Below are 16,437 nucleotides of genomic sequence, written 5' to 3'. Positions count from 1 at the left end.
AGATCAAGAATTTGGCACAATACATTTTTGCCTAAGATGACTGACAGAAGGCACATCTGTACTATACAGTTAAATACTTACAAGACAGTGACTGAGCATTCCCAGTGGACAGCAAGTTTAGCACTAGAAGCAGTGGACGAGGCTGCACTATGGTTGTTAAGGTTTTTAGGTCGAGTACGGGCAAAGCTAGAAGAGCGGTTCATTAAAGCTATTAACCCAGAGGGCTGCCAAAGGGTCTGAGGTAACTTACGCCTGGGGCCTCCTTAGCCTCTGCTTTAGTTTCTTTATTTGTGTCCTGGGGTTTGGAAGCCGCTTTTGCTGCAAACATTCCCATGATCCCTTTGGGCTGCTGCGCGGTCTGTTTTGTGGTCGATGGACCGTGGCCGTTGACCACAGGTACGCTGACAGCATTCGTGTCACTTGGTGTCTGGGAACCAGCCTGTACAGACGTCTGCACTTGAGAAACTTCGGCCGACGTCCTGGGGACTGCAGCGGCACAGTGAATGGCACTAAACCTGCGTGATGGAGCGAAAAATTTAATTAGCCTTTTAACTTCTTATTTTTCACCTCAGTTTCCTCCCTGGTAGAGCCTTGCTTCTCTGGTCCTGTGCTCTCCTGTTATGGAGAGGAAAGAAAAAAAAAAAAAAAAAAAAGAGCAATTTAATTTGTGCATGGGACAAGAAAGGCAGGCTGGCACAGAACAAGAGCGATGGAGACCTCTACTGAAAAGATCAGCTGAACCTGTCAGCAAGAGCCAGAGCATTCAAATGCTAAACAAGCTGTTCGGATTTCAACGGGGTGGGGGGGGTGGGGGGGGGTGTGCAAAAAGCCTGTCTCCACACCCAGGGTGGAGATGGAGCAGACTGCATTTTATTCCTAAACGGGTTACACTCTCTAAAGTTTGCAGCATAAGTTGTATGGCTGTCTGATGACCTAAAACATTTACAACTTTCAGATGCTTTGACAGAGTCCACTACTGCTGCAACAAGCAGCCACAATCGCACCAGCCAGGTAAGTAAATCACAACTGAAGCTACACTACTTAAATGGCTCAGAAGATATCCACCACATTCAGACTTAACTATATAAAGTCATTTTCACATAATCACTGGTAGACAGAGATACATCTCAGTTTATAACAGTCTGAAACGTGATTGTTTGGGGATACAGAGATATAAGAACTAAATGATGTGCTCACAGTTACAATACAATTCCCTGACAGTCAGGAATAGCAGCACCCAAAAATAACTGAACTCTACTCCCCACTGTGCAAATCACAGGCGAGGCTTTCCAGATTTCCTACAGAAATGCCACAAAAGAGCACAGACTCACGCCTTCCAATCCACTGAATTACACAGCGTATTTTTATTTGCATAAGAAATAAACCAGTCTTCTGCCAATTAATTTCTGTGCCTCAGCATTAGCAGCTCACATGCACAGTCCACTTCTACTCAGATCAGAAACTGTAATGTATTAACAAAACAACACCATCTCTACAGCATTTCTAGGCTGCAGCAGCAATCTCTTGACATTCAAACCTTTAAAGGAAGGAAAGAAGACACTGAAGAAAAAAATATTCCTACTTTCAATTTGTTTTCAACATGGTCAACACCACTCTCTCTGGACAGCTTTCACTCCTACTCCACACATATCCATAAGTTACACCAACAACCCTCCAGATTACAAATAATGTTTTATCGTCAATGGTTATATTGACTGTGCAGCAAGCACATCTAAACCTCACACATTCCAGGCGCTTAGGAAGTTAACTTGCCTTAATGTTGCTGTGTGACTATAGTTTATGGGCTTGATCCAAATTCACTAAATAATCACTGAAAAAACAAGCAATGCTTGGACTATGCTCTGCAAGCAAGGAGCTGCTTCCACTTGGAAAGCTGACATAGCAACATACATTAAATCCAGTTATTTGTATTAGTACACCTAGCTACCTCCACAGCATAACAGGTCCCATACAAACACAGAAGAGAATAAGGATCCTTGCCTCAGAGCTTATGAGATATATGGACTGAGAGGGAAGTATAAGAAGCCAGTAGGTTCTGTTTGCTATAAACATGCACATAGTTAAACCTCTGTCTTTTACGGGTACTGCAGGAATTTTGCCCCAAGAGTAAGAGACAATTCACGTAGTTGACAAATGGGAGGGAACACGGTCAGTCTGAATTAGTTCAGCCAGGTCACAAATGAAGAAGCTGAATTTTTCTTAAGTTTGCTTGGGAAATCCTGCTCCAAAGCCAGGCAGGAATTTAAATGTAGGCTTCAGAAAGCTATTTCAGAATCTGAACTGTCTAAACCTTCTGGATGCACAAGTCTGAAAGGCAGACTCCTCTAAGACACAAGTATTGCCTGCCATGCAGGGGTGCCTGAGAGTAAACAGACTGGAACAAGGCAACTGCAGCCAAACCTACAGCACACATCTTCACTGAAGCAGGATTTTCTAGCACTTACTAGGGTATTGACATTCACATTTGAAACACACAACTTCTAGGACATTATTTTCTCAGCCACTCTCTTCTCAATGTTTTGAAGACAGCTACGTTTCTACTTTCAAATTCTATACTCTATGACACAACATTCAGGCATCCCCCTTCTAAACCAGATTGGTCATGGCACTGTACATCCTGATTACATCAAGCTGAAGCTGTCGTGGTGGAAACAACATATAAATGAAAAGCCACAGCTGCCAGGCACTGTTCAGGAGGGGAGACAATGACCCCTGGAGACTGAAGTCCCTCTGAATTCCAGGACAACCTTTCTCTAGTTCAACCATGAAGGACATTTGTGCTGCTTGGTCTGCTTTGTGTGCTTCTCCTGTGCCTCAGGCTCTCATCTTCTATATGGAGAATGAGCTCCTGCAAGACATCTTCAGGGAGGTGGATGAGTCCAGTGGATGAAAACAAAAGGCAAGCTCATGTTAGCGCTTTGCTGAGTGCATCACTCATGTTGTTGTAAGTCTGTTTCAATTTACTCTTCCTGTGTGACTGAGAACTGGATAAAAATGGTCATGATGAAGTGTGGCCTGGAAATGAGAAAAAGGTTTCTAGCCATCAGAGAAGAAAGGTACTGGAACCGTCTGCCCACTGGAGTAACGGAGCAAGTGAACCAACTGTAAGCTGGAAATAGCTTGGTTTATGAAACAATCATACAATGTGCTGTCTGGGGACTGATCTGGCATGACTTAGAAGGTATCTTTTTCTAGCTTTCTAAAAATCCAGGCATATCTGGTAACCATTGACTTCTGCTGAAGTGCACTACGTAGCAACATCTCATCAGTCTCAAATCACATAGCATAAGAAAAAAAGAAAAAAACCAAGATGCAACTTACTTGCTGCAGTTGTGCAGGTTTGTTTTGACAATATCATAGTCTGTGTTGTAGAGTGGCGCGCTGTCCTTGAGCAAGGCTTTCTGAATGCTGTAGACATGCACGCTCGCAATTGTGGCTAGTTTAGACTTCATTGCTGGGGGGAGGGGAGAAAAAAAGTCCTCTGTTAGCACAGCCTTTACAGAATCAGGTGGCAACTTTAAGTATCAGACTCTACCAAGGATGGAGAAAGATTGACAGACCACTTGACAGCAAGGACCTGAATATAGAAATGTGTAATTGCACCTTCTTCCAATGCTCGCTAATTGAGAATTCAAGGTAACAGACTCCACAAGCCTGTCAAACGTGTTTTCCACTATACACTCTTGGTTCTTCCACAACTGAATTAAGAGCAATCTCTCTGTGTTTACCTTCAAAGCATCCGGTGTTTGGGATCCAGAATATCTATATGACTACCTAGAGCTAAGGGAGAAAATAGATGGTCATAACTCTGCCCTGCTGGAACCGCTCTCTGCCATTAAGGTAGCAGCCACTGTATCAACTAGCATCACAGATGTCTTCTCTACTAGTCTGCTGCAATCAATGTTTTGTCTCTTCTATGCTATTTAGACTGTAACCCCCTCGAGACAAGGGCTGGTTTTTAGGAATTTTGTTCATTGCTTATATTGTTCTTTCCACACAGTCCTGGTCTGAGACAGAGCTTCTAGGCACTGTAAAAATACACACAGTAATCATTTCTTGGGGCCAGTCCTAGACTATGCAGCCCTACTCCCATCACAAATCTCAGCTTCTTCCAAATGTAAGTCATACCTTTGGCCTGTCTTCTAATACAAAAAACATGAACAACCCTTTCCTCCACAGCAAAACAGAACATTACGCAGCACACATAATTCAACAAACATGACAGATAGTAGTTGCACTGCTTGACAATCTACTACCCTGACGAAGGCAACTTTAGCTAGAAATCCACTTCAGATTTCAAAAAGGAAAATAAGGCAAGTCTTTCAAACAAGGTTAGAACATTAGCATGGATATTTAAGGTCACAAATGCCACAGTATGTTCTCAAATGCCAAAGATGTTATTTGAAAGGGATGAAGAGCCTGCAGTTGTGTTTCAATTGCTACGGATCAGATCTCATAAGCAGGACCAGACCTGGAAAGATGGTAAGACACCAGACAGTGCATGGAGAGCAGTTGCAGGAAGCAGTGTTATAGTGGTAGGGTTTTTTTCACCTTTTACTGTGAAAGCAAATACCCCAGACAAAAGTGAGAGCATTCTTGTGGGACATTTAACTAATAACCCACATCACTCAGGGCAAAGAGACTGCAACTGCATTTAACCATTAGCTAGAATTACCTGCTTCAACATCCTTGGGAGCTGGAGCTCACAATAGTTCTAAAACACTGTGAGACACTGCTGTACACTACTCAAATATTGTTGCCTTTAAGGAGGAGCTGTCTGGCAGTGGGAGGGAGGTGGAAAAGAATCACTGACTAAAATGTTCAACAGTGAAAAAAAAAAACCAAACAAACCAGACCCAAATCACAAGTCTGTGAAGTTACATAGCTGTTGGCTCAGATATTCAAAATTCTGAGAAAAAGCTAGTACAAAAAGTACACACCTGAACCCAACAGCCTGACTAGGCATTTATGTGCAGATGGCAAGTTCTGAGCTTTACTCACTTTGCTGTTCTTTCAAAGAAAATAGTTAAAACCACATAATTTTCACGATCTGCTTACCTTCAAGTTTATCCTCTCTCACTACTGCAACCTTGTGGCACTGTAAAAAAATAAATGGCAATCTTAAAATTTGAAAAAAACTGTACATAAGACTGATATTTGCAGTTATCTATTAAATAAGAAAGTCTACTGATTATAGGTGAAGCTTTATAGCTGCAAAGAACACTGCCAATGCCTTTAAACAGTCATCAGCCACTAGTTTTTAAAGCCCTGTCTTCCTACTTTTCTAATAGACTGTTTCACAGACCACTACAACCCTAAAGAAATCCTCTGTCCTCCATTCCTGACACTGGGATATGTGACACAGATGAAACGAGAACTAAACAACTACACAGTGCAGTGGAGAAAAGCAAACTAATGCAGCTGATGACCCAACTGCTAGATATCTGCCACACCAGCCCACATCACCCACTTGTATTTAAATTGCCAGTAAACTCTAACATAGCAAGCTGTAGCACAGACACAGCACCAGAGAAGCAAAACACTATGAGAAATTAAGCTTTAATTTAAAAGCCAGAAATGAATGTTTCTGGAAGTGTGCTCTACAGCCAGTCTTCAAGGACTATACCTGCTCTGTGACATTTAACAAGCTGCAGTTAATATAGAGAGCAGCCAAAGAGACAGACTGGACAAAATCCAACCATTAATTTTGTGTTTAACCAATAACCACAGACTAGCCAGCAAGAGAGTAGGAGGCAAGAAAACATAGGCAACCTGAAACGGTAAATAAAGATGGAGATGCTCCGTCTCTCACTGAGGCCAATAAAAAGCAGCAAGGAAAGAGCGTGCAGTGCTTAAGACACAATGAGAATTACTTGTGACTGATTTCTATCCGTATTTCCCTTCAGATGAGTCTCGCAGTTGAATCCACAGGCTTGTGGCTACACCTACTGACAGCAGACAGTAGTGCAGGATTACCAGCAAACAGGGCTGCACCTGAAGCACTTGCATCCCTTTCCTACCCAAAACTGACCTGTGCCAGATACTACCCACCAGCTACTCCAAAACCTGCATGTCTTCTGGAAGTATATTCCAGACCCGACATCTTCTCCCACCTGCTCTGGCTAGTCCTCAGACACCGACTCGGAGGATCTTTAAACTCCTCTTGTGTGGCATTCCTAACCCCAGCATTGCTTCATCACTGCCCCTAACAACTTTCTGCACCTGCAGGTCACCTTTCTTAGCAGGTGCTGCTATTGCAGTATTCAAAAACAAGATATCTAAAAACAGGAAAAAAAAAAGTGACCTTTATATGTTTACCTTGGTAGATCTTGTTTTAAAAATATACAAGCTGCTAAGACAGAGTTAAAAAAAAAAAAAATTATTTGCTCCTGTGTCAGAATTTACTTGTTTGTTTTAAATACATTATGGCAAATTTAAAAATAATAGAAAGCATTGACAAACTTCTGGCCAGTTCGAGTGAGCCAAGACAGGCTACCTTGTTATTTCCAAAAGAAATCCAGGGAAAACTTGTTAAACTCAGGCTATAAGTGTGATACTATCTGTACTGCTTTAAATAAATATATTCCATTATACAGAACTAATGCAATAAATAATTATCTTCAATTTCAGGCAGATTTTGAGATTTAAAGAGAATATTGTATGCATGTGAACCAGTTTATTATTAAGAAAAACAAAAAAAAGGTTTGTCAGGGTTTTTTTTTCCAATCTACAAATAAAAGCCAGGACACCTTGAGATGTACTAATGCTAAATGAAGACTGTGAATTGTATTGTAAGAGATATTTGGGTATCTAAAAACAGGAATAGACACATCGTGGAATGTCAAAGGCATTTAGTGTTCAGCTATTGAATTCTTCTGAGAGCAAAGGGAAACAGGCACTCAATTTGCTCATTTTCTTTCAAAAACCTCTGGGGTACCTGTCTGAAATTTTAGGTGACATTCTTGAAAATCTGACAAGAGCAACGAGAAAAAATAAATACATTAAGTAGCGATTCCTTTGCTTAATAACTCAAACCATTTTAAATACAAAATACTGTTAATAAATTTATGCTTCTCTTGTATACTAGGATAAAAAAAGTTGCTTTATTTAACAAGACAACTATTTACTTATTATTCTATTTATTATTATTCTATTCTAACTGGATTCCAAGCTCTCTCCAAACACTACTCTCCACTCCACAGCAGATCCTGGGAAATGGATTAGCTGATCTCACAAGGGCCCCTCCAGGCTATTTTATAATCTTTGCTGTCCAATAATAGCGATAGGATTGAGAGATGCCTGGTAACAGCATTTAAGTTAATTAAAGAAAAACCCTGGTGCGTTATTCAGCACTGTATTACCAAATCATGACCAACCGATCTTTCCTCCCCATCATTTGTATGCTGAGACTGAGATAGTGCCTTGTTTTGTACATGTACAGAAGCACACTGTGCCTGTTACTGGAAAAAGAGAGCGAGTTCAGCTTTTAACCCAAAGATTACAAAACAAGATGGAAGACACAAGAACAAAGAGCTCACAGACACCTTTGAGAAATGAAACACTCACAATGTGTCCATTCTGGATGAGGTTTCCTGCTACTAAGTAGGTGACATGAAGCTGAGCTCCTGAATTCTCCTTTCGTTTCCTTTCTACATAATCATACAGCATCCTGCACAAAAGAAACCAGTGTTAATCACCTAGAAAGGAAGGAGCCTGTCACCACCCCTTCCGTGAAGCTTACATAAAAAAAAGAGTAAAGCCAGCCTGACATGGAAACATTTCACACAAGCACACTTATTTTACCAGGATTAAATTAATTTTACTGAGACACTTTCCTCTGTCACTTTGGAGAACCTCAGTCCAACAACTATATAAACCAAATGTGAAACGAATACAAGTTCTCAAAGCTTTAATAGTTGGTTGCAGATGGTGTCACATCCTCTGGGCAGCTTGTGCCAAAGTCTCCCCTTGAGAAAGGCCATTTCCCTCATTACAACCCAGCATTCTGAAACACCTGACAGAGGAACTGATGATTTTTGGTACATGATCACATTGCCAGGTGTAGATATAAAATCCCAGTTACATCCACTGACACGGTGATCAGAAACAGGAGGAAAGAGCATGATTAGTGATGACGAGATTGAGCTGAGACTCAATCTTTCAGTTCCCACTTATACCACTGATTTATGATGAGTGTCCCATGTGACTGGGCAGAGACACTACCACACACTCCATGAGGATGCTATCTAGTAAAAATACTTGGAAGATCCTCGTTGTCACAGAGGCAGACTGCAACTACCATGCTGCCACAGCCAGCACAATCACTAAAATAATTCACTTGTGTTATCAGGCACTTCTCCAGCTTCTAGGAGAGAGTTTAAAGCACAAAGACACCACAGGAGTTCTCCATCTCCAGGCTGCTTTCAAGGGTGTGAGAAGGTGCCTCCATTTCACCTGGGCCATCTTCTTCACAGCAAAAAGTTCTCTGGCTCCTTCTAGTTTACTGTATGACCAGAATTGTTCCCAGCAGAGTTCTCCAGTCAGGTCTACACCATCACTGACGCACACTCAGATTTACACATCATCTAAATCGTTCACACACACGCAAAGGAAAGAGACCAAACAATCTCTTCATTACATTAGATGCCCAAGTTGATACTCTAGTAGTTTGAGCAAGACAAGTGAAGCTGGGCTCAGTACACTGCAGCTGAGCATGCAGCAAATGTCCCTTTAGGTCCAAGCTATAGCCAGAAACAAGGAGAGAAAATATTTGTATTATGGGACTTGACACTCTTACGGAGCCTTCAAATCTTATGCTTAACTTTACCTTGCTGTGTAGCAACAGCCCCAGAAATCTTGAGAGCTCATTCTTTGTTTTATAGTATATTTAAAAGGTTACAGTAATTTTTATTCTTCAAAATACACCAAGACAAGGCTACATATTTGTGCTAAATTTGGAGAAGCAAAAACATTCTGACAGCACAGCTGACTTCCCCATTCTTCGAACATTTACCTGTGCCCATCAAACCTGGCAAATAGGTATTTATAACGGGTCACGCACTACGCAGCAGGGCGATCAGAGTGGATAAGCATTTGCCATACACATGAGCTGCAGCTACCGTTAGTGCTATTTTGCATTTTCCTGACTCTGCTCCCAGCAATATCCACTGATAATGTACGGCATCCTAAGCTGGGTGTATTGGGTTTGCGTGGCAAGGTTTTGGTAGCGGGGGGACTTCTGTGAGACACTGTTAGAACCTTCCCCATGTCCAATAGAGCCAATGCCCGCTGGTTCCAAGACAGACTCACTGCTGGCCAAGGAAGAAGTTTGTGGATGATTGCCTCCCATGGGAGGGAACCCATGCTGGAGCAGGGGAAGAGTGAGGAGTCCTCCCCCTGAGGAGGAAGGAGCGGCAGAAACAACACGTGATGAACTGACCGCAACCCCCATTGCCCTGCACCGCTGGAGGGGGAGGAGGTGGAGAAAATTGGGAGTGAAGTTAAGCCTGGGAAAAAGGGATGGGTTGGGGGAAGGTGTTTTTAAGATTTGGTTTTATTTCTCATTATCCTACTCTGATTTCATTGGCAATAAATTAAATTAATTTTTCCCCAAGTCGAGTCGGTTTTGCCCGTGACTGTAATTGGTGAACAATCTTTCCCTGTCCTTATCTCAACCCACAAGCCTTTTGTTATATTTTCTCTCTCCTGTCCAGCTGAGGAAGGGGGAGTGGTAGACCCTCTTTGGTGGGCGTCAGCCCACCACACTGGGATACACAGCGGCAAATTCTCACAGATGCATAGCTCTGTCTGCAGGACAGGAGCCAAGTTCAGAAAACATACCCGTATTTCAGGATGAAAGGAGCTACATACATTTCTTGTGGTAATATAATGCTAAAACACCTATTCTGACCGACATATTTATGATATAAAGCAGCATAAGGTGTCCAGCTGAGCACTGCTCTCTAAAGCACAACTCCCATCAAAGTTAAGGCAAGACCTACAGGAGGAGTAAGACATGTTGAATAAGAAAACCAACTGTACCTGAGAAGACATGCAGGATTTTTAAATATTTCCAGAGAGATAATTTTAATACACCAACCACAATCATGAAAACAGTAATTAACAAGGCTTTGCCACAAAACAAAAGGTTTGTGGGATGCACTAATACTTACTGTTTAGCCTGGTTGACGTGAACTCCCAGAGTGTAGCTTAGCCATTTGTACGTTACCTGTAACAAGGAAAAAAAACCCACTTTAGTAAGAAATCCTCGGTCTCTTGACTTGTTAAACCTCCCACCCTTTGCTTGTTTCATGGGCAATTCAAACTCTTTAGACCCCACCGCCACCCAAGAAACCCAGAGCAAAACCTGTTGGAAGTGAGACCACATGGACACCCACCCACCTGTGCTTTAATGAGTAGATTGAATCCCTGAGACCTGAACAAACTACCTACCCTGAAAGGTGTGGGTTTTTTGGGAATGCCTTCTTGAAATGCCATTGCATAAATGAAAGCCATTCGAAACACCCACACTGCTTAGCTTCATAAAGAAGAAAAACAATTAAAAAGCACAATTTTTAATTGTGAGAAGCTCTTATTGCTCTCCCAAACAAATACTGAGGATTTCTTGGATTTCTGCAACCCTCGCCTGTCACGGGGACACAGGGATCTCCAGCTGCATCATAAGTCTGACAGCACAGTGTGCCAAATCTCAGGAGGCTACAGCTCTAAACCCAGTCCTGCTACTGACTTGCTGTATTATTTAGGCAAGGCATGTCCTTTTATACCTGCTTCTCCTCCTGCTCTGCCTGTTTAAACTAATCGTCAGGCTAGGGCCTCTCCTGTCTCACATACAACAAATTAAATTGTTATTAGCCTAGCAGTTTACTGAAACAACCTGTAACAACATAGGCAGTTCATGTTAATACAACTGCTTTGACAGACAAGATGCACCAACTTTACTGTATCACTTTCCAGGCAAAAATCTTTGTTTTGAAAGAAACACAGACACACACGCTTACCAATTTTCTGAATTGTCCTAAACAAACCAAGGCTTCAAGAGGCTACAGACAATAAGTAGTAATTTTACTTTTAAGCTGAAATAGTGGTCCAGACTGCCTCAACCTTTCATGGAAAAAAACACTGTTTCATACACTTCTGTCATTTATACCTTGAGCTAAAACACGGCTGTCACTACAGTGGGTTTTGGGTTTTTGTGGGGGGTTTTTAGGTTTGGGGGTTTTTTTTGAGGAAAAGCAGCTCACCTATTAGGGAGCATAAAGAACTTGGGGAGAGCTCTTTTTCCTGCAATATAAACGATACCATTACCAATTCCCTTCAGAGACATTAATTTAAAGTCAAAGAGGGGAAAAAAAATCCTGACAAGAAAGGTATCTCCTGTCCAGCTTAGCAGAAAGCCCACACTAACTCTAGCCGTTGTGACCTGTGGAAAAGCAAACACTGCAAACGCAGCCGGGCACCATACATACACCCCCAAAGGTGACTAAAACTTGAGCAAACAGCCCTGAGGGGAAAGGCGGCCACAGCTGCGGAGGCCTCCTTTCTTCTGCGCCTGCCGAGAGGAGGCTGGGCATCCACGCGTGTCCCGCAGGTGGGTGCGACGGGGGGTTGGGGGAGACCCTGCAAGCCCCCCCCCCCGGTTCCAGCACCCCCAGAGCAGGGTCTGGGGCCCAGCCTGAGGGGGTCCCCCAAACACGCAGGCTGACACCCCCCCCCCCCCAAACGGCAGCCACGCTGGGGGGAGGTGGGGGGGTCTCTCTCCCTCCTGAGGGGGGGTCGCGCAACGGCGTCGGCCTCCCGCACCCCGCGCAGCCCGGCCGGCGGGACTCACGATGCGGTTCTGATCGGTGACGAACTCGTCGATGTTCTCGAGGTAGAGCTCGTCCTCCATGGCGGGGCGGGGCGGCGTGGAGCGGACAGGGCCGGGCCGGCTAGGCCGCGGGCGGGAGGGTTCCCGCGCAGCTCAGGGCCGCGGCCGCCTGCCCGCCGCCATGGCAACCCGCCGAAACGCGGGCGGGGGCGACGGCGGCCGCGCGGGGACAAAAAGGAGCGCGCTGGGCGCGGCGGCGGTAGCGCCGCCGCCGCGTGGTCCCTGTGCCCGCCCCGTTCCGGCTAGGCCACGCCCCTCCTCTCTGCCCGCCCCGCCCCGCCGCCTCGCGACGTCCCTTCACAGACCCACGCTGTCCCTTCACAGACCCACACTGTCCCCTCACAGACCCACAGACCCACGCTGTCCCCTCACAGACCCACGCTGTCCCTTCACAGACCCACGCTGTCCCCTCACAGACCCACAGACCCACGCTGTCCCTTCACAGACCCACGCTGTCCCCTCACAGACCCACAGACCCACGCTGTCCCCTCACAGACCCACGCTGTCCCTTCACAGACCCACGCTGTCCCCTCACAGACCCACACTGTCCCCTCACAGACCCACGCTGTCCCTTCACAGACCCACGCTGTCCCCTCACAGACCCACAGACCCACGCTGTCCCCTCACAGACCCACGCTGTCCCTTCACAGACCCACGCTGTCCCCTCACAGACCCACAGACCCACGCTGTCCCCTCACAGACCCACGCTGTCCCTTCACAGACCCACGCTGTCCCCTCACAGACCCACAGACCCACGCTGTCCCCTCACAGACCCACACTGTCCCCTCACAGACTCACGCTGTCCCCTCACAGACCCACGCTGTCCCCTCACAGACCCACAGACCCACGCTGTCCCCTCACAGACCCACGCTGTCCCCTCACAGACCCACAGACCCACGCTGTCCTCTCACACGTCCCCATGCTGTCCCCTCACACATCCCCACGCTGTCCCCTCACAGACACACAAACCCACACTGTCCCCTCACAGACCCACACTGTCCCCTCACAGACCCACAGCCTTCCCGCCATCCGTCTGCTCCTCGCCTCCATCATCCCGGCCGCGGGCTGACCCAGCACCTTGTCCCTGACATCCAGGGCGGGATGAGCCATGGCGTGGAGCAAGGGAGGGTAAAACACCCACTTGTTGGGAATCACCAATTTTCCTTTTTTCCAATTTTCCTGTTTTTTTCACCCCTGCCTGATCCTCACCGGAATGGCGGAGGCAGACTAGGCATTGGAGTCTTGCTGCTCTCTCCCTCAAATAAATGCTCCTGCTGTTAAAAGGCAGGGTAACGTGTTATTTTAAACCATTCCTATTCTCAGTTAAACTGTCCCCATATTTCCACTGGTGACCACTTCTCACAGCACTTGCTAAATATTACTCTGTGCTTGCCTTTTTTTTTTGGAGATAAATAGCAAATGCTGGAACACAAGATTCCCAACCTTTAATTCCCAGTCCTATCCCATGTGCATCCCGTTTTTAATACAGCTTCACAGTAAGCTGAGGACTTCATTGTTACATCTATATTGTTTTTCTAAATACTTCTCTGTGATAAAGTTAATTTAAAATCTGATAAAATCTATGACATGGTTTTGAGGGTGGTTTTTTTTCCCTTTCAGTGTGGATTATACTACATTTTATTTGCATGTTTCTTATTTACCTGTCCTGGCTGGTTTATAGCATGGTCGCAGGCAGGGGCTGTCTGGGTCTGAGAGAAGACAGCGTGGGGACGTGGGTCTGGCATCTCCCACCCTCCCTGGACCTCATCGGCTCAAATCCCTCTGTCTCTGGCACATTTATCAGCTTGTTTTAGCTCAGTGAATTGCTTTTTCCATCTAGTTAGGTTAGCAAAGTGTTGCCTACGAATTGAGCCTAAGATTTAAATGGTCGGGAATAGTCTGTAGCATATGAAACCACGCTGAATCAGTTCCACAGACCTCTCCCTTGACTGGGAAAATAAAACTGTTATGGTACAGGACCTGTTCCCCTGCCGCTGCATGCAGAGGGCTTTCTTCATTTTACTGATGGTTAGGTACAAGCAACAGAAAAGAAATAAGTTCTTAGTGTCTAACAGCGCCACGACATCCGTTTCTGTGGGAGAGAACTGATGTGTGTTTCCTCTGCTCTCTGCGTTTTCAGGTGGGCCACAGTGCTGAGCTGAAAAAAAGTGCTTTTAGGGTCAGAAGCGAGTTCCTCTGATGAAGAGATCACTGAAACACTACTTTTATGAGCATTAGGTCTTCTCCTGATTTATGTATTGTCTCTAGGAGTACCGGCATCAGGAGAATCTCAAATGAAATTTGGGTGTGTGAGATGAATGCGTTCATGTATTGGTACTGAGAACTGTAACAGAGGAGAAGCAGAGAGACAGGCTCTGCTGGTTTGCAAAGAAAGATCACAAAATTAGCCTTAACATCTCAAAGGAGTAATCTTCCTCTGGGTACCTGAAGTTGTGACACCAGCCTTAACCTTAGTGATGCTGCAAGGTAGACATTTAATTAGCAAGTGCTGAGCAAGAACCTTTCACTCTGTGAAGTCAGAAATTTTCTTTCCGATTTCAAAACGAGCAGGAGAAAGGTCAAAATCATTACCCACATACTACTCTGTTACAAAAAGGCAATGATTTTTTTTGCAGGTTCTGGGACTCGCTAATTATTCTTGTCACTGGTATGAGACATCTCCAGTTCTGCCCAGAGCTGGTGAAGAGTCATTTTGCAATTTCATCTCATGAATCAAGTCCTTGGGCAAAAATGTTCCTATCCAACAGTGCTTGAAACACAGCAGCTGATAGATGAAGAAATGAAAATTACAACCCGTGACCAAAACATGGAGCCATTTAATGTTAATGTCCTTTTACATTTTTCTTACAGTTAAAAGAAAGGGCGATGTGACAGACAGAACCACTTAAACTCCTGAAATAGCACCGCAGAGAGGGATACAAAGAGGCTTGGGGTAAGTTATGAGACTTCCCTGAGGCTGTATATCAGGTCAGGATGGAGGAGGAGAAGAACTAAGGTGCACTCATCCCATCTGTGACTTTATGCTCTGGATGCATTGATTCCCATGCAAATATCACAGTCATCAGCTCCATTAAGCTCAAGAAGTGGGTCCATATGAATCTCATGAGGTTCAACAAGGCCAAGTGCAAGGTTCTGCACCCGGGTGGGGGCAACCCCCACTATCCATACAGACTGGGGGATGAAGGGATGGAGAGCAGCCCTGCAGAGGACTTGGGGGTACTGGTGGACGAAAAGCTGGACATGACCCAGCAGTGTGTGCTCGCAGCCCAGAAAGCCAACCGTGTCCTGGGCTGCATCACCAGCAGCGTGGCCAGCAGGTCGAGGGAGGGGATTCTGCCCCTCTGCTCCGCTCTGGTGAGACCCCCCTGCAGTTCTGCGTCCAGCTCTGGGGTCCTCAGCACAGGAGAGACAACAGACCTGTTGGAGCGGGTCCAGAGGAGGGACACGAAAATGATCAGAGGGCTGGAACACCTCTGCTGTGAGGAAAGGCTGAGAGGGTTGGGGTTGTTCAGCCTGGAGAAGAGAAGGCTCTGGGGAGACCTTACAGCAGCCTTCCAGTACTTAAAGGGGGCCTACAAGAAAGATGGGGAGGGACTCTTTATCAGGGAGTATCGTGATAGGATGAGGGGTGATGGTTTTAAACCAAAAGAGGGGAGATTCAGACTAGTTATAAGGAAGAATTTTTTTTATGCTGAGGGTGGTGAAACACTGGCCCAGGTTGCCCAGAGAGGTGGTCGATGCCCCATCCCTGGAAGTGTTCAAGGTCAGGTTGGACGGGGCTCTGAGCAACCTGATCTGGTTGAAGATGTCCCTGCCCATGGCAGGGGGTTTGGACTAGATGACCTTGAAAGGTCCCTTCCAACTCAAACCGTTCCGTGATTCCATGATCAGCGGAGATCAAACAGCTTGGTAACTGAACACTCATGGACCTCATACTCCAGCTAAACTAACCAGGAATTTGTGTCATAACCTGGCTTTTTTTTCTGTGATCGTATCTCCGGTTGCCCTTCAACCTGGCACATATTGCCGCTTTTCAGGTTGTACATATTAGATCCAAGGTGTAAACCAGGTGCATCTCCCTGATATTACTGTAGACAGCAGCAATCTAATTGGAAATTAATTAGGTCCCTTCTCAGCCCTGGTGGTTTTGGGAGTCCCAGTTTATTCTCTAAGAATCTGGGGTTTCTTTTTGTTTGTTTGTTTGTTTGGGGTTTTTTTGGTGAAAAAGCCAGAAAAGGCAATCTGGAAAGCGATGCAGCAGTGGGGACTCACACAAACGCTGCAGAGCAGTCTTTGGGCCCCAGCAAATTCTCCTGAGGAAAGCAGGGTGTGCAGCAAGTGCCCTGGTAGTATGCACAGCCCAGTTTTAAGTGCCAGCATCAAGACCTGCCAAAGTACAAAATGGCCTTTAAAACATCTCCTTGCAACCTGGGTGGCTTTGTCAATTTTTTTGGATCATAAATCTACTGAATGCTACACTGATCTTGGAAATAAGGACAGCACTAGTT

At 45.3% G+C, this 16,437-nt stretch overlaps 1 protein-coding gene across 3 annotated transcripts in view; it reads right to left on the bottom strand.

Moving 5' to 3' along the window:
• Positions 1–12,064, bottom strand: part of POLD3 (DNA polymerase delta 3, accessory subunit) — a 29,911-nt gene extending 17,847 nt beyond the window's left edge. For 2 of the 3 annotated variants that reach the window (XM_052812764.1, XM_052812765.1), the window contains exons 1-6: positions 11,870–12,061; positions 10,194–10,249; positions 7,588–7,690; positions 5,080–5,119; positions 3,343–3,475; positions 251–515 (exon numbers count right to left, since the gene is read on the bottom strand). In XM_052812764.1, coding sequence (XP_052668724.1) covers positions 251–515; positions 3,343–3,475; positions 5,080–5,119; positions 7,588–7,690; positions 10,194–10,249; positions 11,870–11,929 — 657 coding nt within the window. In that variant the 5' untranslated portion in view covers positions 11,930–12,061. Of the gene's footprint in view, positions 1–250; positions 516–3,342; positions 3,476–5,079; positions 5,120–7,587; positions 7,691–10,193; positions 10,250–11,869 lie in introns of all 3 variants that reach the window. The other variant, XM_052812766.1, reaches the window with a different exon arrangement.
• Between the last annotated feature and the right edge of the window lie 4,373 nt (positions 12,065–16,437).

The sequence above is a fragment of the Harpia harpyja genome, chromosome 17, assembly GCF_026419915.1.
Source record: "Harpia harpyja isolate bHarHar1 chromosome 17, bHarHar1 primary haplotype, whole genome shotgun sequence".
Classification (NCBI taxonomy): Eukaryota; Metazoa; Chordata; class Aves; order Accipitriformes; family Accipitridae; genus Harpia; species Harpia harpyja.
The sequence above is the reverse complement of the archived record's forward strand: the minus strand, read 5'-3'. Positions and strand labels throughout refer to the sequence as shown.